This window comes from Callospermophilus lateralis, chromosome 18, assembly GCF_048772815.1.
Source record: "Callospermophilus lateralis isolate mCalLat2 chromosome 18, mCalLat2.hap1, whole genome shotgun sequence".
Taxonomy (NCBI): Eukaryota; Metazoa; Chordata; class Mammalia; order Rodentia; family Sciuridae; genus Callospermophilus; species Callospermophilus lateralis.
The window spans coordinates 51,144,056-51,171,394 of record NC_135322.1 but is presented as its reverse complement, the minus strand read 5'-3'; the positions used below and the strand labels follow the sequence as shown (position 1 = coordinate 51,171,394).

Here is a 27,339-nt window from a genome sequence, read left to right as displayed (position 1 = left end):
AAGCAACGTAGTGAAATCCTGTCTTAAAAAAGTAAAAAGAGATGGGATATAGCTCAGCGGTAAAGTGCCCCTGGGTTCAATCTCTAATGCCACAAAAGAGAATACATGATCTTTATGTAAGTATCTGTACATATTTTTACATATAGGTATATGCAAGGAGGACATACGATTCAAATAAATTCTTGAGATTGAAAGAATTTTACTTTCTTTCGTCTGTAATACTTTTCCCTTTAATTCTCAACTCTTCAGCAAAAATAATCTACTCAAAAAATAATGTTTCAGGGACTGAGGTTGAGGCTCAGCAGCAGAGGGTTCACCTAGCATGTGTAAGGACTTGGGTTTGATCCTTAGCACCATATAAAATTAAATAAATAAAATAAAGGTAGTGTGTCCAACTACAACTAAAAAGTAAATACTAAAAATAAATAAATAAATAATGTTTCAATGTCACCCCTCATTTAAAAATACTTCAGGGATTTTTCATTACACTCAGGATCCAATTCCATATTTATGAGATTTTTTTTCCCCTAAACTACTAAATGGTGGAAAGACAATGATGTATACTATCTTTATTCATGATTTCAATAAAATAAAGCAACTCAGCCAGACCCCATCTCAAAATAAAATACATAATAGGGCTGGGATGTGGCTCAGTGGTTGAATGCCCCTGGGTTCAATCCCTGGTTCCAAAAAAAAAAGATTCATATTTTCCCACAGTAATTCTAATTTCCAAAACCTGACCCAAGCTTGGTAAAAAATTTGATATTACCCTTTTTGTACATCTATAATTAAACCTAACATGACTTAAATTCATGTACACAAATATGAGTATCTTTCTCTCTCTTTTTTTTTTTTTTTGATACTGGGGATTGAACCCAGGGCCACTCAACCACTGAGTGTATTTTGAGACAGGGACTTGCTGAATTGCTTAATTCTTCACTTTTGCTGAGGCTAGCTTTGCACTCAAGATGCTCCTGTCTCAGCCTCCCATGCCTGGCTATGAGAAAGATAATTTAACTATATTACCAATTCTAAATTATCACAAACTCTAGTAGTATCATAATCTAATCATAGCTATTCATTTTAAAAAATGCAATCTATAGATGTAGGATATTAGGATCATAAATCTCTGTCTAAGGAAGCATGGAAGTGACTTCGAATTGTAAAACGAATGAAAACCAATGTTAGGTCTTTCCCTTCTCATTTAATAGCAACCCTATTCTTCTAGATCAGCAGACCAAAAACCTTGAAGTCATCCTTGACTCCTTTTTCTTTTCCAAATGCAGTGCATCATTAAATCCTGTTGGCTTTACCATCCCAACACATCCAAAATCTGATACTTCTCACTACCCTCACGACCACAGTTCTAGTCCAAGCTACCATTCCTTGCCTTAATTACAACAGCTTCCTAATTGTGCTCATCAATTCTGCCCTTGCTTTCCTTCATTGTTTTCTCAACAGTGATGTTAGAATGAGCCTATTAAGTCATTAAATCACATCATGTCATGCTTCTGCTCCAATGATTTCTGCTCTCAAAAGAAAAGCCAGTCTTCCTAAAACCTGCAAAGCTGTACATGATCCACCATTCCCTAATCATTTTGACCTCATGTCCTAGTAACCAACCACTATGGCCTCCCTGATTCCTCAAACACACCAGACACACTACCACTTCAAGGCCTTTGGATTTGCTTCCTCTACCAAGAATGTTCTTCCTGTAGATAACTCCCTTACCTTTCCTTGGCCTTTACTCTAGTCATCTCCATAAAGCCATCTCTCCTCACCACATACACACATTCAATAGTCTTCTTCCCTAAAATATTTTTCCTCTTAGCACTTACCACCATCTAACATAGTATATATTCTGGTTATTAACTCTTCCTCCTAATGTCTGCATCCTACAGACTAATCTCTATAAGGGCATGTTTATTTACTACTGTAACCTCAGTATCTAGAATGGTATCTGGCACAAAATAAAGGCTTTTTTTTTTTTTTTTAATATTTACTTATTTATTTTTGTTCTAAGCGGACACAATATCTTTGTTTATATGTGGTGCTGAGGATCCAACCCAGGCCGCACGCATGCCAGGCGAGCGCACTACCGCTTGAGCCACATCTCCAGTCCCAAAAATAAATGCTTAATATTTGTTTAAGTGGGGCTTGGGTTGTGGCTCAGTGGTGCAGCATTTATCTAGCATGTGAGGCGCACTGGGTTCTATCTTCAGCACCACATTAAATATAAATAAGTAAAAACAAAAGATCCATCAACAACTAAAAAAACATTTAAAAAATATTTGATTAAGTGAATGAATGAATGAATGAATGAATGAGCTTGACAGGAACAAAACAGGGAAAGACTACAGAATGAGTAAGAATAGCCAACTGCCAGCAAAGACCTGTAACCCAGCATCAACAGAAGCCTTGCATACCATACATTCTAGCTAGCTACATCAGCAAGTACTGCAACAAGTTTGAAACCACTACTTGAGATTAATGTTATCTACAAGCACTAAGTGTTCCTTCCAAATACACTGTCTATTCTAAATCAATCAAGGAGAAATTCTGGGAAAACGAAACCACAAATGAAAAACATGACTACCTACCCATTATGAACTGTTTTTTTTTTTTTTTAATATTTACTTTTTTTGTAGTTGTACACAATAAATTTTATTTATTTTTTTGTGATGCTGAGGATCGAACCCAGGGCCTTGCACATGGGAGGCAAGTGCTCTACTGCTGAGCCATAACCCCAGCCCCCCATTATGAACTGTTTTAACATAAAACTTATTAGGCAAATGCTGGAAGACATACCTAATGCTAAAATTTGAATACTACATAAAAAAGAGAAATCAAGGGATCTATTTAAGCTGGATTGTCATGGATCAATTATACAACCATAATTCCTGCATCGTTTCTGGTACCCCTGTTAAAATAAAGATCACTCCTATCTAAGTCACTCTCAACTAGTTGTTCTGAGAATATATCTCAAATTAAAAAAAAAAAAAACAACAACAACAAGGACTGGAGATGTAATTTAGTGGCAGAATGCTTTCCTAACATGTACAAGGCCCTGGGTTCAATCCCTGGTACTGGGGGAAATACAACTGTATACAATACAAATGTAAGAAGTTACTAAATTCTTGAGTTTAGCTTATCCACTAGGTAGACTCATTCAGATAATATCCTCTTGGGCTGGGGTTGTAGCTCAGTCGTTGAGTGCTTGCCTTACATGCGTGAGGCACTGGGTTTGAACCTCAGCACCACATAAAATAAATAAATAAATAAAATAAAGATATTAAAAAACAAAAACAAATAACATCCTCTTACAAAATTATCATTATTTTTTAAAATATTTATTTTTTAATTTTCGGCAGACACAACATCTTTGTTTTTGTATGTGGTGCTGAGGATCCAACCTGGGCCGCACGCATGCTACCGCTTGAGCCACATCCCCAGCCCCTCTTACAAAATTATTAATTAAAAATTAACAATTTCTCCTGTAGCCCCCAAATTAATAGAAAAAAAAATTCTACTAGTATATTTGCCTCAGAAAGAGAACAGAACTGAACTTTTTTCTCAGAATAAGATTGTAATACAAGAAATTAATCACAAGATATAAATGCATTATAAATCTATTACTCAAAATAAAATTATACAATTACATATAAAATATATGTAATACATATAATTATACAAATACATATAAAATTACACTCTCTCACATCAAAGCCAGCCTCAAACTAATCTTCTTTTTCTTTTTTCTGGCTGCTGGAGATTGAAGCCAGGGGTGCTTTACCATTGAGTTATATCCCCAACCCTTATGTTAAGACAGCATCTGGTTAAATTGCCCAGGCTGGCCTCAAACTTGTGATCCTCCTGTCTCAGCCTCTCAAGTAACTGGGATTACAGGTGTTCTCCTCCCTCACTGGCTACAAACTAATCTTTGCTGGCTGGGTAACAGTGGTTAGCTGGGGTTGAGGAGAATAACTGTAAAGGAGGCAAGAGAACTTTTTTCTGGTAATGAAAATGCTCTAATTCTTAACTGAAATTGTAATTAAGTGAACAAATACATGTGTCAAAACTCATCAAACTGTACATTTTAAAATGGACACACTTATTATATGTAATTTAAATCTCAGTAAAGTTAATGAAAAAGTCTGACCTGTTTCTTTAAATAAAAAAGTCACAAACCATTGAACAATGATCTCAAAGAGAGATTGTATAATAAGATCCAATACAACAGTTGGAAGATTGAAGGGACAAAGCCTAAGGCAACAGCCAAAAAAAAAAAGGTTCTCACGACCTTCTTGCCTCAAGGTCAACTCAAGGTGTGTGTGTGTGTGTGTGTGTCCCAGCTTGCCTCAAGGTCAACTCAAGGTGTGTGTGTGTGTGTGTGTGTGTGTGTCCCAGCTTGCCTCAAGGTGTGTGTGTGTGTGTGTGTGTGTCCCAGCAGCTTAATCTATGAATTAAAAAAAAAAAAAACAAAAAAACTCAGCTTCTTCTCAAGAAGTAAATACTTCTCCTCAAACGGTATTACTTCAAAACGCATACTGGAAAGAGCACAGGTACGGAGCACTTCAGACCTGGGTTCAAATGGATCTAGGCCATTAAGGATGTGACCTTGAGAGTCCCCAGCCTCTCTGAGCCTCAGTTTCCCTCTGTGTAAAGTGGACATAACGATGGCTTAAGAGTTTAATACAGTACACAGTAAGGGTCAACACATAAGTATCACGTGACATTATGTAAGGCGTGAGAATTTGGAGCTGGTGGAAACGCATGCAGATCTAAGACCCCCCCTCCTCTTTCCCCCGCTTCCTTATTAGTGTCGCGGCTCTTTTCACACACCTTATCGCCCTCAACCAGGCCTCATTTCCTTCCTACGCACATTACGCGTAGTCTTTTCACCCCTCACCCCAGCAGCTTCCAGGGGCCTCCCACCTCCCGGGCCCCACCTCATTGAGGAAGCGGGTGATATCGTAAACTCGCCCGTGGATCACCAGCCACAGTTCCTTCGAGGAGTTGCGTTTTGTCACCTCCTCCAACCGAATATAGTTAACGGAGCTCTCGCCGCCCTGCCCTTTCCCATCGCTGCCGCTAGCTTCTTCAGTCGCCATTGTACCCGAGACACCTCCTTTCCGCGGCAATCTGGGTTTCTGCAGCTAACTTCCTTGAAGCAGAGCCCGCGCTGGGCCCTCCTCCGCTTCCGTAACCGGGTGAAGGCCTGGTTCGAGATCCAACCAGCCAATCAGAGTCGTCCAGCCCTTCCGCTCTTACCAATCAGACGTCGTGACTTTGGAAAGGTGCCTAACGGAGGCCTGTTGATAGGTGTAAGCTCCGGAGAGGTTCTTTCACTCGGCCTGCGGTTCCGCGGAGTCCTGAAGGGGAGCCGTGTTTCCTGAGCCCCGCTTCTATGGCCTTTCCCCGGGATCCCTCTGAGTCACACGAAGCTCGTCTTCCCCACTTCTTGCTCAGCCCTTCTTCAGCTCTGGGTTTACATCTTTGCTGCGTCCAGGCTGTTGATGTGGCGAACCTCGGCACAGTCTCCTCGCTAGTAAATGAGCAGGATAACCTCTACCTTACAGAGGAGTTTGGCAAATTAAATGAGAGGGCGTCCGTAAAGCACTCAGCACATTTATTGCTACATAAATGACAGCCGTCATTAGAAGGGTAGGGCGACTGGCCTGAGGCCTTAGGACAGCGATTGGGGGCAGAGTATGGAGCCTCCTAAGTTCCTACCACTAGTAAGTATCTGACAGTTAAGCGAATTCTTTGGTGATCAGCACCTGTCTACGTATTTTAGTTTCTACCTGATCTAAAATACAGTTCACCTCAACTGTCCCTGAGGTTCTCTCATTTTGGAATTCCAAGTTTGGTTATATGTAGTGTCGTGAGCTACTTATTTTTAACTGCTATTGTAACTGACAGCTTGATCATCCTAAAATGTCATTTTCTTCGGATCACTCACAGCCTAATGTAATTTAGGACTCTCCACAATACATTCACGACCTCCTTTAGAAATATTTTCTACCATTCCCTTTATAACTAGGGCATCAGCCACTGACTCCTAAACCTACTGGTTTTGTTCCCATATCCATTGGATATCCCATCCCATAACTACCCAGTTAAGATATCCTCTTCCTCCCAATGCCTACTTACCTGTCCTTTTTCACAAAACACTCTTGCTATTCTGAGCTCCATTGAGTCCATCCCCTTTTAGTATCTAAAGCATATACTATTTTACGAAACAGACTATCTGTAAATTTTAACTTTCAATATATTACATCCCTTATTAGACTGAAACTATGTGAGCAATCCCATATGGTTCTTAGGATCTTCTACAAACTCTAGATTCAAATCATTTCAGGAAGATTTACTGCATCACAAGTTCTGTGATAGGCTCTGGCAATAGAAAGGTAATATAAGAAACAAGCTCTCCAAAAGAAACAAAAACATTACACATACGTGTATATAATTCCTAGAATAGAGACTTACACCAAACGCAATGGGACAGCTCTCAAAACATGTTGGTTAAATGATTAATTCACACTAAACCCCAGTGCATGAGGCTTGTGAGAAGACTTTGTTAAAAATGCAGATTTCCTGCCCCATTTCCAAAAACTCTGGTCCAAAACGTCTAAGTATAGAACCAGAAATCAAACAGGTCCCCCCCCCCGCCCCCCCCCCCCCTGCTGGGGATTAAACCCAGTGCCTTGTGCATGCCAGGCACATTCTACAAACTGAGCTATATCCCCAGCCCAGAAATTAACATTTTTAATAAGGATTTCAGGTAACTCTTATGCAGTTTATCTGTGAAAATTGAGTTCAGTTTTGTGTGTGTGTGTGTGTGTGTGTGTGTGTGTCAGTGTTTGTTTTGGTCCTGGGAATTGAACCCAGGGCACTTAACTACTGAGCCAAGTCCCCAGCCCTGCTTAATTTTTATTATTTTTTATTTTTATTTTTCCAAGAACAAAGGTTTAACTTTAGTTTTCCATTTATTTATTTATTTGTGTGTGTGTGTTGCTGGGGATTGAACCCAGGGCCTTATGCATGCGAAGCACTCTACCAACTGAGCTATACCCCCAGCCCTAGTTTTCCATTTATTTTGAAACAGGGTCTCGATAATTTGCTTATGGCCTTGCTTAGTTGCTGAGGCTGACTTTAAATTTGTGATCCTCTTGCCTCAACCTTGCTGGGATCAAAGGCATGTACCACCATGCCTTTTTTAAAGACAGATGGCCATGCACAGTGGCATGTGCCTGTAATCCCAGTGACTCAGGAGGTTGAGGCAGAGGATCTCAGGTTTGAAGCCAGCCTGGGCACTTAGTGAGACCCTGTCTCAAAAAATAAAAAATAAGGCTGGGAATGTAGCTCAATTGTAGAGCACTTGACTAACCTGCATAAAGATGTGAGTTCAATCTTCAGAATCACACACACAAAAAAATTTAAATGGTAAAAATAAATAATTTTTTAAAGGACTGGAATGTAGCTCAGTGGTAGAGCACCCCTGGGTTAATCCTCAGTACAGAAAGAAAACAATATAGACAGACAATGAAAGAATAGATTTTGAGAATCTCTTGGGTAAAGGGAGAAGTGAAGAAATATATTTGAAGTACAGCAAAAGCAAATGAAGGGATGCATTTATAGTGGGAAGAGATTTCTAACTGGCAAGAGCAGTGGTTGGTGTTTCCCCAGGAACTAGGAACCCATAAATATGATAGTACTCCATTTATTCCAGTTTTTTAAAAAATTTGTCATTTTCAACAAAGTTTTTCCACATCTTTTTATTTCTAAATATTTTGTTTTTTATACTACAAGTGAACTGATTTCATTTTTCAAACATTTGCCACCACTAAAGAGAAGCATAATTGATTTTGTACACTGACTTAATAGTTTATGACTTAATAGTTTATGACCTTGCTAAGTTCACTTACAGTTCTAGTAGTTGTTTTGTAGATTTCTTAAGATTATCTATATAACAATCATGCTATGCTAACAGAGACACTTTACTTTCCCCTTTCCAATCTGAATGCCTCTGTTTTCCTCACCTTATTGCACTATTTAGGACTCCAGTACAATGAAGAATAGAAATGGCAAGGAGATCAAGTACAACCAGAGAAATGAAAAGTTTTGCTCTGTTTGTTTACAATGAAACGAAATGCATTCTTCTGAAAAAAATTTTAAATGTTAATATAAAAAGAAAAAAGAAATGGAAAGATGAGCATCCCTGTTTTGTTCCTGATCTTGGGGAGGAAAGTATTCAATCTTTCAGAATAAATTATAATTTGTCAGTAGATATCCTGTATCAGCTTGAGGAAGTTCCCCTATCCTCCTAGTTTCCTGACTTTGTTTTATTTTTGTTTTGTTTTTATCAGGAAAAGGTGTTGAATCCTATCAAACATATTTTGTCCATCAATTGGACTGATGAGATTTTTTTTCCTTCACTGTGTTAAGACAGTAGCTTACAAGGATTGGTTTTCAAAAACTTAATCATCTTTGCATTCCTGAGGTAAACCTCACTTGGTTATGACATTAGTCTTTTTTATAAATTGTTGGATTCAATTTGCTAATATTTTCAAAGGATCATTTTTTGGTATACCAGGGATTGACCCCTGGGGCACTTGACCTCTTAGCCACATTCCCAGCCCTATTTTTTGTATTTGATTTATTAGAGATAGGGTCTCACTGAGTTGCTTAACTTCTCACTTTTGCTGAGGTTGGCTTTGAACTCCAGATCCTCCTGCCTCAGTCTCCCAAGCCACTGGGATTACAGGCATGTGCCACCGTGCCCGGCTTGATGGTATTTTTCCCAAACTTTTTTGAAAAATATGTACTGAATAGCTTGAGCTAAGCACTGGGTCACTTAAACAGATCTCTTAGCTCAGTGCTTTCAACAGAGTCCTCAGTAAATGCTAACTATTTTGGGGTGTAATTTCTAGATGCTGAAAATGAGACCTTGTTCTTAAGGAAAATTCCGAGGAAGATGGCATTTACATTTAAACAATTTTAAACATATTTAACATTGCTGTTCATTCACCCCCACTTCCACCCTGGTCCTGGGGATTGAACCTACGGCACTTTACCACTAAACTGCATCTCCAGCTTTTTAAATTATTTAGTTTGAGATAGGGTCTCGCTAAGTGGCTGATGGTGTTGGTAAATTGCCAAGGCTGGCCTCAAACTTGGGATCCTCCTGCCTCAGTGTTCCAAGTAGCTGGGATTGCTGGCCTAAGCCACCATACCCGACTTTATATTGCTTATTTTACATATTAGATGGTTCTCTCCTGAAGCTGTCCAAGTGTGTACTCTATAATTCATGTGTGTGAGAGACACTGCTCCAGGGGAATCATTATTTACCTTGTAGATGATTATACTGCTTTTGTGTAAATAGTGGAATTAGAACAGGGAACTGTTGAGATGAACCCTGTGCATGCTCCTTGTGAACAGAGCAAGAAGCAAGGATTCTGTCCATTTTTTTGCAGACATCAAGCACACCTACTGAGTGTTCTCATACTCTTTTATGTTGGGGGAAGAGGCATTCTCCTTTCCTGTACCAGTAATGAAATACAATGACATGACTCTCAAATTTGTTCTTGCCCTTCTCTTTTTTTTTTTTTTTTTTTTTTAAAGAAAGGAAGAGACTAGTCTCTTTCTTTAAAAAAAAAAAAAAAAAAGACCAGCATCAAGCTTTCCATTATTCTCTTTCCCTTGCCAGGGTCAGACTGAATCAGCCAGTATCCTGGAAGTATCAGAAAGTTGGTATAAAACTAGGAAACTAAATCTCCAGGATATAGCCTCAGGGAGGGTTTGGTTGCCAGCATGCTAATTGGTTCCCAACCACAGTCAACCAGACCTCTCCAGCCTCTTTTGGGGTGAAACACCATAGGAAATGGACTCTTCTCGAGTTTCCCCCAAGATCCTCCTGTTGAATCCTATGCCAAGGGGGCCCAATAGCCTCCTGTCCCCAGCCCAGCCCAACTTTTAGAAATGAAAGAAACTACTATGAGGACAGCCATTGACAAAGATGGTTTCATTCCTGCATTGGCTGCCTGGCTTTAGAACACTGATTCTTCCTCTTTGCAGTGTTTGTTGAATAATAATAATTATTATTATTATTTTGATGATGATGATGATGCATGTGGCATTGGGGATCAAACCCAGAATATTGCAAATGCCAGGTAGAGCTACAATCCCAGCCCTTTTTAAATTTTATTTTGAGACAGGATCTGGCTAAGTTGCCCAGACTGGCCTTGAACTCTGGATCCTCCTGCCTCAACCTCCTGAGTAGGTAGGATTGTGCACCATCAGATCTGCCTTAGCTTATTTTTAACAGATAGTAAATACATCCATGTTTTGAAACGTAAATGTATGTGTTTATAAATATGTGTGTAAATAGCTCTCTCCAGTTTCCAAAACATAACTACTAGTTTCTTATTTATCACCCATATCTCCTCCCTTTTTATACAAAAATTATTATGCATAGCTTATTATACATACTTTGTTTATATTGCTTTATTCACATAACAATTTCTCTTTGCATGGTGGCACACAACTGTAATCCTAGAGACTTGGAAGGCTAAAGCTGGATGATTACAAGTTCAAGGCCAACTTGGGCAATTTAGCTAGCCAGACCCTGTCTCAAAACAAAAGGCTAGGCTCCCACTCCTGTCATCCCAGTGGCTGGAGAGGCTGATGCAGGAGGATTAAGAGTTCAAAGCAAGCCTCAGCAAAAAGCAAGGTGCCAAGCAACTCAATGAGACCCTCTCTCTAAATAAAATAAAATACAAAATGTACTGAGGCAGGAGGATCATGATACAAAATAGGGCTGGGGTTGTGGCTCAGTGGTGGAGTACCCCTGAGTTCAATCCCCAGTACCCCCCCAAAATAAAGACAAAAAGAAAGCAAAAAGGGTGTGACTAGGTGATAGAGTACTTGCATAGCACACACGAAGCCCTAGGGTCAATAACCAGTACCACACAAAATATTTTTTTTCACTTCACACTCACAAGGATGGTTATTTTTTTAAATGTTTATTTTATTTATATGTGGTGCTCACAGGATCGAACCCAAGGCCCCACAACCCCAGCCCCACAAAGATGGTTATAATCAAAAAGACAATAACAAGTGTTGAAAGATATTCAGAAAAATTGGAACACTCATATGCTGCTGATGGTAATTTAAGAGTGCCCCTGAGTTCAATCCCTGGTACCTGCCCCCCCAAAAAGAAGTTTGAATTAGTAGTTAGGGAAAGGTCATGAAGAGAAGAAGGGAGTGACTAAAAAGCATAAAAAGAGGGCTGGGGTGTAACTCAAAGGTAGAGTGTTTAGGCCATGGGTGCCCAAGGCTCTGGGTCCAATCCCCAACACCACAAAAAAACAAACAGAAAACAAAAACTTGCAATACCTCTGAGGTGTGGTGCCAATGAGAAAACAGATGCAAAAAAAAAAAAAAAAAAAAAAAAAACTTTGAAATAATAAAACTCTTTTTTTTAATATTTATTTTTTAGTTTTTGGTGGACACAACATCTTTATTTTATTTGTATGTAGTGCTGAGGATCGAACCCAGCACCCCACATATGCCAGGCGAGCATGTTACCACTTGAGCCACATCCCCAGCCTTCATAAATCTCTTTATAATGGAAAAAATTATTTTTGTTAAAGATAATCTCATACACAGACTAGATGGCTGTCATTGTTTCAATTGTAGCCTTTTGGGTAAAGCCCACTCTGAAAAAAACATATTTCCATAAATACAGTTTTCTTTAGGCTGGTTTTGCCCTCTCTATATTCCTATTGCCTTTGCTCCATGGCATTATCTAGTCTGTTAAGGATCAGTAGCAAAGCATACAAAGCTTCTTAGCGATTTAATTAACCTACCTTTAGTGGAGATTTTTATTGTTTTGCAGGGGTGGGGTGGGTAATACTGGGGGGTTGAACTCAGAGCTTTACCCATATATACTATGTCATTGAGTTCTTAGTATACTTTAAAACCAGCTTTAGCCAGGTGCAGTGGTGCCCAGCAGCTAGGCTCAGGAGGCTGAGGCAGGAGGATCATGAGTTCAAAGCCAGCCTCAGCAACAGGGAGGTACTAAGCAACTTAGACCCTATCTCTAAATAAAATACAAAATAAGGCTGAGGATATGGCTCAGTGGTTAAGTGTCTCTAAATTCAACCCCCAGGAACCCCCACAAAAATAAAAACCAGCTTTATTTAAATATCTTTTTTTTTTTGGGGGGGGGGGCAGGGTACTAGGAATTGGAAAAAAAAAAAAAAGTTCCAGGCCAGCCTCAGCAACCCAGCTGACCAGCTGAAGGAGAACTGGGAATGTGGCTCATTGATAGAGCACCCCTGGGATTAATCCCCAGTACCAAGAAAAAGAAAACATTTATCTGAACTAATGTACTCTTTATTAACCATGATCTACATTGATTCAAGTAGGAACTTCTTGTGTGTGTAGCTGAAGAAATGAGGTGGTTATGAATTAAGTAATAAGTCACTTAAGTGGTAGTAGGAGAGGAATCAATTTAAAAATTTTTTGAATCCATAATATTCTCACTTGATTCTAAAGTGAAAAAGAAAATAATGAAACTTAAAAGGAAAATATCTTACCCAACTTTTCTACCCAGTTTCCATCCCTTTTCACTCACCCACCCCAGATAATCAATTTTATTAATTGTGTATATATCTTTCCTGAGTTTGTTTTTGCAAATGCAAGTTAGTATTTCTATTTAATATAAAAGATAACAAACAACTTACAGTTCTGCATTTTGCTTTTTTTAACTTAAGGACATATCTTAGGAATGTTCCGATATCAGTGCTTGTCTCACATGCCCAAGATCCTGGGTTTGATCCCCTGCACTGAAAAATAAAAAAGTTTAGACATTAATGCAGAGAGAACCTCCTTGTTCTTTTTGGACAGTTGCATAATTTTCCACAATTTTACAGTTTGATATGAATGTGACACAGTTTAACTAGTTTTATGCTGATAGAGATTTGGATTGCTTCCAGTGTTTTGCAATTTCAGAGATTACTGTAATTAATGAACTTGATCTTACATAATCACACACACACAAGAAGAATGGGACTTCTAGGTCAAAGGCATATTCATTTGTAATGTTAGTAATTGCATAAATTTATTTCTCACTGGCAATGCATTTGAGTGCCAGTTTACCCAACCCAACATATACGTATTATTAAAGCTTTCAAAGTATGCCAATCACATTTGTATCACACTGCAGGGTTTTTTGTTTGTTGGTTGGTTGTTTTTGGTACTAGGAATTAAACCCAGGAGTTCTTTACCACTGGAGCTATATCCCTAGTTCTTTTTGTGTTTTTATTTTGAGACAAGGTCTCGATAAGCTGCTTAGGGCCTCCCTAAATTGCTGAGGCTGGTCGCAATCTTTGGCTCCTCCTTCCTCAGCCTCCTGAATGGCTAGGATTACAGTCATACACCACTATGTCTGGAGTGACTTCTCATTATAGTTATAATTTGCATGTATCTTCTTATGTTTGAGGGTAAATATCTGTTTCTATGGTTTAAAGTCAAAGGATTTGACCAATCTTCTACTCAGATAAAGTTCTGAAAAATAATCCTAATGGCCAAGAATTTTCTTGAATTGAGATGAGTTAATTTCTATACGCATGCACCTGACTGTCTTAGAGGATATTCCCTCTGCCTGGATGGTCTCCCCAACCCTAACTTCATGTATTGGTCTTATTCTAATCTAGATTTAAATGCCAGCACCTAAATGAGGCTTTGGCTAGTACCTCGTCCTAGTGGCCACCTCTCTCTTTAAAAAAAAAAAAAAAAATTTTTTTTTAATATTTTATTAGTTGTTGATGAACCTTTATTCATTTATATGCAGTATTGAGAATCGAACCCAGTGCCTCATACATGCTAGGCTAGAGCTCCACCACTGAGTCCTAGTGGCCACCTCTCTAACGTATCATTCTATTTTCTTTCACTCCATAGAATTCATGGCTACATGATATTTCCTGACATATGTGTCAATTGATCTCTGTGTTCACTATTGTATCCTCCGTGTAGTGATATTGTGCTTGGCACACAGTAGGTACTTAATAACCATCTATTGAGTAAATAAATGCCCAACTTCTGGAATGGGGGGGGGGAGGGTGAAATTTCTAAAGAGAGTTTTTTGATATTAGAGTGTGGGAAAAGAATTTGACCTTGCTACTGGGTTGAAAATGCCTACAGGCAGCCCTACTGCTTTATTTCCAGAGCATTTTAATTTTGTGCTAACTCTGAGCTGTGGACGTGAGACCCACCCCCGGTTAAGTTCAGGTTAGGTTTGGGACACTGAAATATTTTCTTTCATCCATAATCACTGAATCAAGTCCTATAAATCAAATAGTTAAGACGCAAAACACAAACAAGGTCATAATTTGTTTCTTCCTGCCCTCTGTTTTTCTTGGCATGAAAAAACTCAGGGTTTTCCAGACTAGAGATGGGTAATGACATTGGAGGGTGATTCATTGAAAGTGGTCTAAATAACTGGCCTTTTATTTCTTCTCATTCTTTCCCCTTATTGTCCCAACTCATGTAAGGAAACACATTGAATAAAATAGTTCTTATGCTGATAAAGAACTTTCCCTTGACTCTTTGTTCATTTGCATCCATATGTTCCCAGAATCAAATTCTTGGAACTGAACGGGCTAACATAAGAAAGAATAGATGTGAGGGTATTTCTGGTAGAGAAGGAAGGTCAATGGCCCTGACTAGTGGAAATCTTGTCTCTTCCTACCTTTTCGTACTGAAGCTGCCTATCAAGTAAGGAAATTGTTCTTGTCCCCAAAGACCCTGGCCACATAAGCAGGAGGCAGGTATGTATATGGGCAAGTCTGACAGACTCAGTTCTTCATCTGTAAATGGGTGCTATCATACCAGATCTTCTTTAACAAGCATCATTACTTTCAACTGAGGCCAGGAGAAAGGGAAGTGGTAAAATCAAAAAAGCATTTAATAGTATATATACATCACAATATTAAGAGAAACAACAGAATATACTATTTTTATCTTCTACATTATGCACTTCTATATTATTTGAATTACTTGTATAAAATTTTTACAGGAATAATGAGCCAGGTATAGTGGCACATTCCTGGAATCTCAGCAACTCAGGAGGCGGAGGCAGAAGGATAAGTTTGAGGTCAACATGGACAAATTAGTGAGGCCTTGTCTAAAAATTTTTTGTGGATCGAACTCAGAGTACACGACAACTGAGCAACATCCCCAGCCCTATTCTGTATTTTATTTAGAGACAGGGTCTCACTGAGTTGCCTAGAGCCTCACTATTGCTGAGGCTGGCTTTGAACTCGTGATCTTCCTGCCTTAGCCTCCTGAGCTGCTGGGATTACAGACGTGCATCACCATGGCCCAGGTTGTTTGAAAGTTTTTAAAGGGCTGGGGATGTAGGTCTGTGGTAAAATGTCCCTGGGTTCAATCACAAAAGAAAGAAAGAAACAGAAGAAAGGGAGAAAGGAAGAAAGAAAGAAAGAAAAAGTTTAGACAGTAATAAATTAAAATGCTAAAAGATAGTTCAGAGTTGAGAGTCATAGTTAATTTTACCTTTCACCTTTATGTTTTTCTATATCTTTTTAGTTTTTTCAAAGATCATACATTCCTTTTGTAATTTAAAATAATAATAAAATGTATTTTAATTTAAATTGGTTTGTGTGTCCCAATCTCCTGCACATCTCTGTGGAAGTGAAACAATTTATTTTCCAAGAGGTGGGCACAGAGGATAAAAGTGGGAGGAGAGAGGTGGGGGACAAATGTGACTATGATCCTGGTCAGATGAGGCTATGGAAAAATACCAGGGATGCCACACCCTCCACATGGCTCTGCTGAAGTCTAATTTTTTTTGTGTGTGTGGGTTTTTTTTTTTTTTTTTTTCCCTACCTCCTGGTCCTGGGGATGAAATTCAGTGTCCCCTCTGCGAGGCAAGCAGCTCTACCACTGAGCTGTATCCCAGGCCACTGTTGAATCACTCTGTGTTGTTCCTGCCTGCCCCCTACCATATGAAATAAAACAGTTTGTTTTTCCTGCTGATATAAGTAAATCTAGCTTCCGTGCCTTTATTGCAACTTACCTCTGAGCACTCCACTGTTCCTGTGAGTTCCCTAGGAATTGCTCCTTGCTCTTGTGACCTTAATAAGAAAGGGGGAGAATAAGAGGGTGAATCTGTGGGTTGGTGGTTCTTGAGGATTTTTTCTTTTTTGGTACTGGGAATGGAACCTAGGGGTGCTTTACCATTGAGCTACGTCCCCAGTCCTTTTAATTTTTTATTTTGAGACAGGGTTCACAAATTTTCTTAGGGTCTCACAAAAATTGCTGAAGCTGAGGCTGGGGTTATAGCTCAGCAGTAGAGCACTTGCCTCACACACGTGAGGAACTGGGTTTGATCCTCAGCACCACGTAAAGATAAATAAAATAAAGATATAGTGTCCATCTTTAAAATTGCTGAAGCTGCCCTTGAATTTGTAATCCTCCTGCCTCAGCCTCCGGAGTTGCTGGGTTTAGAAGGATGCACCAGTGTGCCCAACTTCTTGTTGACTATAGGGATTCAATTAATAGCAAGCCTTCTCCCTTCCCAGCTCTAAACTAATTGAGGGAGAAAAGAAAGCCAGAAGATGAATTATCTTCCAATAAAGGCTATAGGTTGGAGCTGGGCGTTAGTGATGCATGCCCATAATTCCAGAGGCTTGGGAGACTGAGGCAGGAGGATCATGAGTTCTAAAGCCAGCCTCAGCAACTTCGAGGGGCTCTAAGCAGTTTAGGAAGACCCTTCTCAAAATAAAATATATAAAGGGCTGGGGATGTGACTCAGTGGTTAAGCTAACCCATGAGTTGGCTGAGTGTGTGTGCTAAACAAGCTTCCTGTTTATTGGGGAGTTTTGGTACCAGGGATTGAACCAAGGGGATCTTAACCACTGAGCCATATCCCCAGCTCCCTGCTTATGTCACCAAAATTTTTCACCAGCCCCAGGCAATGACAGAGCATGCTCCTTCCCAGCATCCCCCACCTCCACCCCGCCAAAATTGGGGATGACCCAGGACCTCACACATGCCAGGCTAGCACTCTACCATTAAGCCCCCTCCCAGCATTTTGATCCTAGAAGCCCAGAAAGAGGAAGACACCGAGTGGTTCATGCCCAATTTTTCTTAATACCCTCCTTCTCCTATGTGCAGGATAAAAGGGTGAAGAGCAGCCTGGGTTACATTGGTTCATGACCCTCCACAGTGAAGGAGCTATCTAGAGTAGGAGGAAGCATTTTCCTCTCCAAAGTCCATACTGTTTCTTGGATCATAGAACATTATAAGACTGTGAAGCAAGTTATAAACAGTCACTATCTCAGGGGCTGAGGTTGTGGCTCAGTGGTAGAGCTCCTGCCTGGCATTTGTGAGGCACTGGGTTCTATCCTCAGCACCACACATAAATAAATAAATAAAGGTCCATCAACAACTGAAAACATCTTAAAAAAAATAAAAATAAATAAAAATAAACCACTATCTCAGAAAAATGCACCTAGGCACTGTGTTATGGAAATAATTGCCTTTTGGCCTTTCCCTTTTAGGAGCCCCAGCTTCTGAGAAATTGTTCTTACTCCATTCTGTGTGAAGGCAGTAGGGCTGCCTACTACCTAATCCTACATAATCAGTATGTTCCGCCTCCCTTTGGTGACAGGATGGGCCACGTGATCCGATCTACCCAATAAGAGAAGCTCCTTATTTGGCCCTTTTGTTTCAGGAATCAGGCATGATTTAAGGAAACCAACAAGAGCGTTAAGCAAGGTGGGGGTAGTTAGGGAAGACTACTGCTTTAAGAATACTAAAGTGGAAAGATTCAGTCTGAAGAATGGAGCCCAACAAAGCCAAAAGGTGCCTTAAGGACATTATTGAACACTTGCATCTAGTCACAAACGAAATCTGGTGTCTTGGTTACAAGAGCCACTAAATTCGCCTTTTCTTCTTTTAAACTCCCAGCTCAAGTTAGTGTGAGGTGGGGTTCTGTTCTCTGCAGCGCATACTCACACACAGAACTTGGCCTCCCTCTCCAAGGAGTGCTCAGACTGCCACAAACCTCCCCTGGATCTTATGAGTCCCTTCTCTTAGTGGTGCCCATTATAAATTGAAAAACTGGTCAAGGGCTGGAGATGTGGCTCAAGCGGTAGCGCGCTCACCTGGCATGTGTGCGGCCTGGGTTCGATCCTCAGCACCACATACAGACAAAGATGTTGTGTCTGCCGAATACTAAAAAATAATATTAAAAAAATTCTCTCTCTCTTTAAAATCAATCAATAAATAAAAGCAGAGGGGCTGGGGATGTGGCTCAAGTGGTAGCACGCTCGCCTGGCATGCGTGTGGCCCAGGTTCGATCCTCAGCACCTCATATAAACAAAGATGTTGTGTCCGCCAAAAACTAAAAAACAAGTATTAAAAAAATTCTCTCTCTTCCTCTCACTCTTTCTTTAAAAAAATAAAAAAATAAATAAAAGCAGAGAAAAGAATGGGCTGGAGATAAGAGGGGCTGGTTTTCACAGGGGAGAAGGAAGCGATAAAAAAAAAAAAAAACTGGTCAAGTATTCTAGAATATTCTAACAGATTTGGTTGCTGCATTTGTAGCAGCAGTACTTGCCTCTTCACATCCGCCCTCTTTCAGCTTGTCCACAATTTGGAAACCATAATGAAAATATACCTTGGAGGATGTACGGCTTAAGAAAAGACAAATCACAGGATGCGTTCGAATGCAGGAAATGCTAGAAAAAGAGTTTATTTACCTGAGGATGGAGAGATTAAGTTCGACTATCCTCTTTTTATTTAGATGTGGTAGATGAGAATTGCGATGGGAAGAGGAGAAAGAGAATCCCACTCAAACCAAAGAGGATGATGTTTGGGCAAGTTAACCCGAATAAAAGCACTAGGAAGGGGCTGGTAGAGAGGTGGCTCAGTGGCAGAGCGCTTGCCTGTGAGGCACTGGTTCAATCCTCAGCACCCACATATAAATAAGTAAACAAAATAAACACATCATGTCCATCTACAACTTAAAAAAAAAAAAAAAGTGATACATGTCACTTGGAGAAACTCCATACACTTAAAAAAAAGGTGCTAGGTGGGCTGGGGTTGTAGCTCAGTGGTAGAGCACTTATCTTGCATTTGTGAGGCCCTGGGTTTGATCTTCAGCACCACATAAAAATATTAAATAAGATAAAGATACTATTAAAAAAAAAACACTAGAAATTTGATGCAAGGGGATGGAATTGTGGCTCAGCGGTAGAGTGCTCACCTAGCACATGCCAGGCCCTGGGTTCGATCCTCTGCACCACATAAAAAATAAATAAATAAATGAAATAAAGGTATTGTGTCCATCTACAGCTAAGAAATTTTTTAAAAATAAAAAAAAGAAATTTGATGCAAGATATGTAGGAGAATCTGTGTGATAATAATGCCTTTTTTTTTTTTCTTTTGGTATCCTTATTGAACTTGGAGTGCTTAACTGCTGAGCCACATCCCTAGATCTTTTTTATTTTGAGACAGTGTCCATGCTAAGTCACTTAGGACCTTGCTAAATTGCTGAAGCTGGCTTTGAATTTGTGGCCCTCCTGCCTCAGCCTTCTGAGTCGCTGGGATTGCAGGCATGTGCCACCCCCACCCAGCCTAACCTTTTATTTAGCATTTCCTTTGAGCTAGATGTTGTACTAAGCATTTTACATGCATTATAGCAATTCTAGGTGATGGGTACTATGCTTACAACCATGTTACAGATGGTAAAACTGAGATGGGTTAGGAACTCGCCAAAGGATCTTCCAGTTGATGGAGTCAGGATTTGACACCAGGGCCATCTGAACTCTGTCTTCCTAACTACCTTGTCCTTCCTCTCTAATTTAAGACAGGTTTGACTCTAGCTCTGTCACGTGCTAATTGAGTAACCTTGAGCAAGTCATCCCCTCAGCCTGTTGCCTCAAGTGGAAAATGCAGGGATTATACAAAATCACTTTCCCCACTCCCTTTCAACTCTAACTTAATTCCAAAAGTTTAAAGATCTCCAGTGCCCCAACTAGGATTTGTATTCTTGAGGGTTCCTCCCCTCCACCCAAGACCCTATACATTGGTTTTCCCATGGATTCAGGATAAAAAATCTCCTTGGTGTTATGTACTTTTTTGAAATGGATTCAAAGGCAGAGGAATTGGAAAGCCTTCTTCCTTGCTGAGTGAATCAGCATTCTGTGAGTACAGGTGACAAGTTCTGACCCGTCCCTTCACTGTGTGATATAAACCCAAAGGTCCCTTCACTGTGTGATATAAACCCAAAGGTCCCTTCACTGTGTGATATAAACCCAAAGGTCATGGCTCTGAACTTGAACCTGCTTCACTTCTTCCTGCCTTTTTGTGGGTTTTCTGATAAGGTGCTCTAAGTCAGCTGTGACACTGTTTTTCTCTCCTTGTGTACACAGTCCCCAGGGCATACACTCTGCCTGCAAACTCCCCAGCTGCTTCCAGCTCTCCCTCTGCCCACAGCCCTTTATTGCTGCATTCCAACAAATTAGCCATGTGACAGAAGATTATTTTTAACTTCAATAGAGCAGCTCCTTCTCTTAATATATCATGCTTGGCCCACATTCCCTCGGTGAAAAGGGCAATAGCGGCTACTTCTGAGAACTTTTAATTACTTCAATTGTTTGCAAAACTCTCTTAGAAGCTTGGGGAAAAAAAGCTATTTCTTTAACCTTTCCCTTCCAGTCCTCTTCTCTGGTTTTCTTACTGGTTATTTATTGTTGAATTCAACCTTGGAACTTACCAGGGCTCCCCAAATCCCTCTCACCCCCTGCCCAGATGCTGCCTGTTTTCCATAGAAGGGTTTTTTAAAGTTCAAATCCAACTGGGAGAGAGAAGGGAAGGCAAGTGGCAGAGTGACAGAGACCCCCCCCCCCTTCAGTCCCATACAGAACCTCAGCAGACAGCAGGGTGGGGGTGACTGGAGGCATCAGAAACACTGAGCATTAAGTATTTCCTAGGTCTCAGGACAATCCAAGAGGTCCTAATGGTTGGCCTTTGACACTAAAACTGGGTCTTCTACCTTTAAGTCATCTATACAGAATCACGAACATCTCAGTTGCCACTGGATGAACAAAGGCCCTTCTCCAATTTTCCTGAATTTTCTAAACTCCAGATACTTCTCAAATCTTAGGAGGCCAAGTGAGCAGTATGACAAAAAAATTATTGGGATTATATCTCCCACCTCCACCTACAAGGTAGACAGAGTTACATTCAAGTATCCAGAATTGAGAAATGTGTAGTTTCTGATGTCTGAGTTTTGCAAAGTCATTCACACACTTTATAATAGTATGTGTATCATTCCAGCTGTTTCTCTAGTATTATGTATTTTGATACAAAGTGAACTATAAAAAGATTCAGGGTATAGTGGTGCATGCCTGTAATCCCAGCTACTCAGGAGGTTGAGGCAGGAGGATCACAATTGACAATTTAGCAAAACCCTGTTTTCAAATAAAAAATAAAAAGTGCTGAGGATATACTTCAGTGGTACAGTGCCCATGGGTTCAACTCTAGTACCCTGGGGTGAGGGTGGGGGATTATAAAAAGATTATTTATAGCTGGGGGCTTGGTGGCACATGCCTGTAATCCCAGCCATTCAGGGGGCTGAGGTGGAGGATTTCGAGTTCAAAGCCAGCCTTAGCAATCGAGGCACTAAGCAACTCAGTGAGACCCTGTCTCTAAATAAAATACAAAATAGGGCTGGGGATGTGGCTCAGTGGTCGAGTGCTCCTGAGTTCAATCCCAAGTACTAAACAAAACAAAACAAAAAGATAGTTTATGTGTGAGTTGTGTGTGTGTGTATGTGTGTGTGTGTGAGAATGGGTACAATTGTGTGCTGGTAAAAGGGAGGAAAGAATGTTCCAAGCAGTGGAAACAGCACATGAAAAGCTGTTAGGTAAGAAAAAGCAGTGTGCTGGGGGAACTGAAAAAAGGCCATTATGACTGCCATTATGACTGCCATTTACAGGCAGCAACACAACTTAATTAGGACCATACAACTCAGTTTTTTATGTTTTTTAAATGAGGTATATTTACATAAAATGTCAACATTTTAGAGTTCAGATCAATGGGTTCTGTCAAGTATAGTCATGTAATCACCACCCAAATTCACACTGAACTTTCCCAGCTCCTCAAAAAGTCCCCCAGTACCCTTTTTGGGTCAATGGTGTCCAGCCCCAGGCAACCACTGTTCTGATTTCTATCACCTAGATGCATCTTGTCTGTTCTTGACTTGACAACAAACATATAAATAGCATCACACAGTGCAGAGTGCTTTTTATTGTGTCTAGCTTCTTTCTTCCTTCATCATGTTTTTGAGATTCATCTCTGTTGTTCCACCAGTTTCACCCTATGTAGAACTTTTCGGTTAAGTTTAGCAGGAGCCAGGCATGGTGGCCCAGGCCTGTAATCCCAGGAGGCTGAAGCAGGAGTATTGCAAATTCAAAGCCAGCCTCAGCAATTTGGCAAGGCCCTAAGCAACTAGTGAGATACTGTTTCAAAATAAAAAATAGAAAAGGGCTGGGGATATGCCTCTGGATGCAATCTTCAGTACAAAAAAAAAAAAAAAAAGCAAGAATAAGTAAAGTAGTAAATTCAGGCCAAACCAGAACAATTTCATTAATGATCGATTTCCCTAGAGAGGGCTATAAAGAAGTTGACCACATGCACTTTACTGATTGACTCATTATTCTGCATTGAGAAGTTTATCTTGCAAATAGATATATTCACACATGTGTGACATGATGATTGTGCAAGGATGTGAGTGCATTATTTGTGAGAGCCAAGGATTAGAAACAAATTGTATCTATCATAAGGATCTGATTAGATAAATCATAATGAATCCAATGGAACATTTCACAGTCATGAAGAATGCCCCACTGTTAGAAAGTTCCTTATGTTTTGAAATGAGATGATCAGAGTGAAAAAAGCAAGATGCAGAATTGAATATTTTCATCTAATTACTCAACAATATACTTATTGAGCAATTGCTATATTCCAGGCACCATTCTATGTGCTGAGGATACATTGTACAAAATAAAATCTCTTTCCTTATGCGGCCTCCATTCTAGTGGCAGGGGTGAGAGAGAAAAAAATTTTAAAAGAACACTACACTACATAATGTATAAATGAATCAAAACCTTATATAGTGCCCCATAAATAGAATAATTTTTATGTGTTTATGTATCTGTTAAATTTTAAAAAAAAATTTTATCATTGGTATTTTGTGGTTGTTGTTGTTTGTGTGTTTATGGTGCTGGGGATTGAACCCAGGGTCTTGCACATGCTAGGCAAGTGCTCTAGCACTGAGCCACATCCCTAAATTTCTTAAAATTTTTAAATGAAAAATACATTTGTATAGTGTGCTATCATTAATGTAAAACAGAAGAATAAAAGAGAGAAGAAAACATAAATGTGTTTTTTTGGTATGTATAAAATTTCCATTTTAGAGAAATATTGTAGAAACTGGTAGAACTGGAGAAGGAAACAGGGAAGCCGGGCCACAGATAACACAAATTTCACTTTACGCTTTTTACATCTTCTGATTTTTTTTTTGAGATATGTGAATGCATGACCAAATCCAGAATTAGTGAATACAATTACAGTTTTTTTTTTTTTTTTTAAGTTGGAAGAAGTAGTTGGCAGTATTTCCAAGCACCTGGGCCTTGAATTATGGGAAACACCCCACTGTTTTTGAATCAAGACAGGAGGAAAGGGCTGACTTCCAGCTGTCACTCACTGAAGTCATGAACCAAAGCCACAGCATCACTCTAGTAAGTAAAAGAGGCACCAAAAGGACAGAAGGAAATCAAATCAGTCTTGGGCACATACATTTTTATAAAAGGCTTAGACAGCTCCTTCCTAAATTTGCATTCATATCAGGAGAGAATCATTTCAGGAAGCAGGAGTTCCTCTCTTCAAACCACTTTGGACCATTCCATTCTGGTATGAATCTCACAGAGCCAAGCTCATTTATGGGGAACATCTGTGTGGGGGAAGAGTGGTGATAAGGGCCATAATAAAAAGATCACATGAAACGGAACTTGGACACCTTGTCTTTTTTCCCAGCTTCCCTTGCATTGTTCATTTGTTTGGTTATACAGGAAGGAAGGTCTGTGAAATCTTTATGACTGATTATTTGGATTTATTCATGTGATATGAAAGTGGTATATAAAAGAGAAACCTGACTGAAATGTGCTCTCTTTGTCAACGTCTGAGTCCCAGAGTTGTTGGATGATGGTTTCATGATAACTGTGTCCTTGTGGCCTATGGTCACCAAAATGGTGGAGGCGGTTGGGGGGGGGGTTGGCTTTGAGTAACAATTTTATATAACTATTCATCTTTTTCTTTCTTTCTTTCTTTTTTTGGTAGTGCTGGGGATTGAACCCAGGGCCTTGTGCATGCAAGCACTCTACCAACTGCACTATATACCTAGCACTCCATAATTATTCATCTTAATCCACAATAAATTACTCTCCTTAAAAATCTTATTATTTTCTTATATTTTGGTATCGAGGGGGTTCCTGAAACCAATATCCCTTGGATATGATAAATGATTGTATTTCTATTTATTCTTTAAAATTTATCAAATGTCATATAAATTTCGTTGTATTTTTTTTTTTTTAAAGAGAGAGGTGAGAGAGAGACAGAGAGAATTTTTAATATTTATTTTTTAGTTTTTGGCGGACACAACATCTTTGTCTGTATGTGGTGCTGAGGATCGAACCCGGGCCGCATGCATGCCAGGCGAGCGCGCTACCGCTTGAGCCACATCCCCAGCCCAATTTCTTGTATTCATCATCAAAAATAAAGGAAAGCCAGGCACAGTGGTGCATGCTTGTAATCCCAGCAGCTCAGGAGGCTGAGGTAGGAGATCACGAGTTCAAAGCCAGCTTCAGTAAAAGTAAGGCCCTAAGCAACTCAGCTAGATTCTGTCTCTAAATAAAATATTTAACAGGGCTAGAGATGTGGCTTAGTGGTTAAGCATCCTGGGTTCAATCCTTGGTACCAAAAAAACTAAAAAAAGAAATATATATATATATATATATATATATATATATATATATATATATAGAGAGAGAGAGAGAGAGAGAGAGAGAGAGAGAGAGAGCGCGCGCGCACAAGCGCGCGCAAGCATGCGCATTTTAGCCTAGTTAATCTGGGTGGGGGGGTACTGAGGATTGAACTCAGGGGAACTGGGCCACTGAGCCACATCCCCAGACCTATTTTTATTTTATTTAGAGACAGGGTCTCACTAAGTTGCTTAGTACCTTGATGTTGCTGAGGCTGGCTTTGAACCCATGATCCTTATGCCTCAGCCTCCCAACCTGCTGGGATTACAGGCATGCACCACCTGGCCAGGCTTTAGCCTAGTTAATTATTGATAGGAATGACAAAAAAGTCATAATATACAGGACACCTACTATATGCCAGATATGCTAGATGCCTTACAAACCTTATATCATATCCCACACAACCTACTCCCAGTAAAGACTTGTATTAGCATTTTACAGATGAAGGATGTGAGGCTCAGAAATATTAAATACCTTAACCAAGGACACCCAGGCAGGAGTTTAAACTCAGGTCCTTCCAACTCTAAAATCCTCATTCTTTGTACTCCTTCCCTGTGGTGTGAGCCTGCATTGTTATTCAACTTGGTTTTTTAGCTGTTTCTGGAATGTTCAGCTTGCAAAAGAATTCACCCCCCTCCCCCTTGGGCTGTCTGAGTCAGGAGCTATAAATGGAGACATCACCTTACTACTCTCTCCATCTACTAACCCAGCCAGTTACCTGTAATGCCAGGCTCCTTGAAAACACTGGTCCATGGACAGGGCAATTAGATGATTCCTGGCAAATCATCTAATCATCCCCAGAAGTTGAGTTCTTTGTTTCTGTTGAGTTATAACCAACCTCAAGGAGATTATCACATAGTATTATGCTGCAGTTTGATCATACTGGTTTGTAAAAACCAATTATGAGGTTGAGAGTATAGTTTAGTGGTAAAGCATATGTCCAGCATGCACAAAGCCCTGGGTTCAATCACCTATACTTCAAAAATGCATACATATGTACACACATACATACATACATAAAAAAAAAATCAAACTGGGCAGGGTGGCATACACCTGTAATCCCAGCAACTCTGAGAGGCTGAGACAGGAGGATGGCAAATTCAAGACCAGCCTCAGCATCTTAGCAAGGCCCTAAGCAACTTAGTTAGATCCTATCTCAAAATAAAAAATAAAAAGGATTAGATATGTAGCTCAATGATAAAGCACCCCTGGGTTAATTCCCAGTACCAAAAACCAATCAAACAAACAAAAAGAAGCCATCCTGAACTCCTTTCATTCTTAAAAGAATTCAGAGAGGAAGAGACTCTAATTATTCCCAACTGACAGAGGAAGATACAATAGTAGATGTTGAAGAACACGGGATGGTGGTGTTAGTAGTTAGAGCACTGCAGTGGAGAGGAATATTAAGGTACCACATGTACCATAAAATTATTCAGTATGTAGTCTTTTCAGATTGGCTTCTTTCATTTAGTAATATGCATTTAAAGTTTCTCCATGTTTATTTCACAGTTTCTTTTTTTATTTTGAGACAGTCTCACTAATCTGCTGAGGCTAGCCTTGAATTTGAGATCCTCCTGCCTCAGCCTCCAGGGTAGCTAGGATTACAGGGATGTGGCCACCACAGCCAGCTGTTTTCATGGTTTGATAGTTCATTTTTGTTTAGAGCTGAATAATATTCTATTATCTGAAGTGCCACAGTTTATGTATTTACTTACCTTCTAAAGGACATCTTGGTTGTTTCAAAGTTTTCACAATTCTGAACAAAGCTGCTTGCTATAAATGTTCATATGCTGACTTTTGTGTGAAAATCAGTTTTCAATTCCTTTGGGTAAATATGATGGTGAGTGATCATTAAATTATATGGTAAGAGAATGTTTGGGTACTGGTGATTGAACCCAGGAGCCACATCCCCAGTCTTTTCTTAAATTATTATTTTGAGACTGTGCCTCACTAAATTGCCCAGGCTGGCCTTGAACTTGCAGTTCTCCTGCCTTTGTCTCCTGAGTCAATAGGATGAGAGGCATGTACCATCATGCCTCTCTCAAGTATGCTTAGTTTTAATAAATAAACAGTCAAACTGTAGCAAAGTGACTATACCATTTTGTATTCCTATCAGCAAAGAATCGAGTTCTAGTTGCTCCACATCCTCACCAGCATTTCATGTTATCAGTATTCAGGATTTGGGTCATTCTAACAAGTGTAT

The 27,339-nt window shown here is 39.7% G+C and overlaps 1 protein-coding gene and 1 long non-coding RNA gene across 2 annotated transcripts in view; both read right to left on the bottom strand.

Moving 5' to 3' along the window:
* Cyb5b (cytochrome b5 type B) overlaps positions 1 to 5,202 on the bottom strand; it is a 33,904-nt gene extending 28,702 nt beyond the window's left edge. Inside the window, exon 1 of the mRNA XM_076837794.1 lies at positions 4,950 to 5,202. Within this exon, the coding sequence (XP_076693909.1) occupies positions 4,950 to 5,111 (162 nt within the window). The 5' untranslated portion in view covers positions 5,112 to 5,202. The remainder of the gene's footprint in view (positions 1 to 4,949) is intronic.
* Positions 5,203 to 12,763: 7,561 nt separating this feature from the next.
* The window catches only part of LOC143384491 (uncharacterized), a 37,719-nt gene continuing 23,143 nt past the window's right edge, over positions 12,764 to 27,339 (bottom strand). The window contains exons 2-3 of the long non-coding RNA XR_013089343.1: positions 16,103 to 16,160; positions 12,764 to 12,851 (exon numbers count right to left, since the gene is read on the bottom strand). This is a non-coding gene — a long non-coding RNA (uncharacterized LOC143384491). The remainder of the gene's footprint in view (positions 12,852 to 16,102; positions 16,161 to 27,339) is intronic.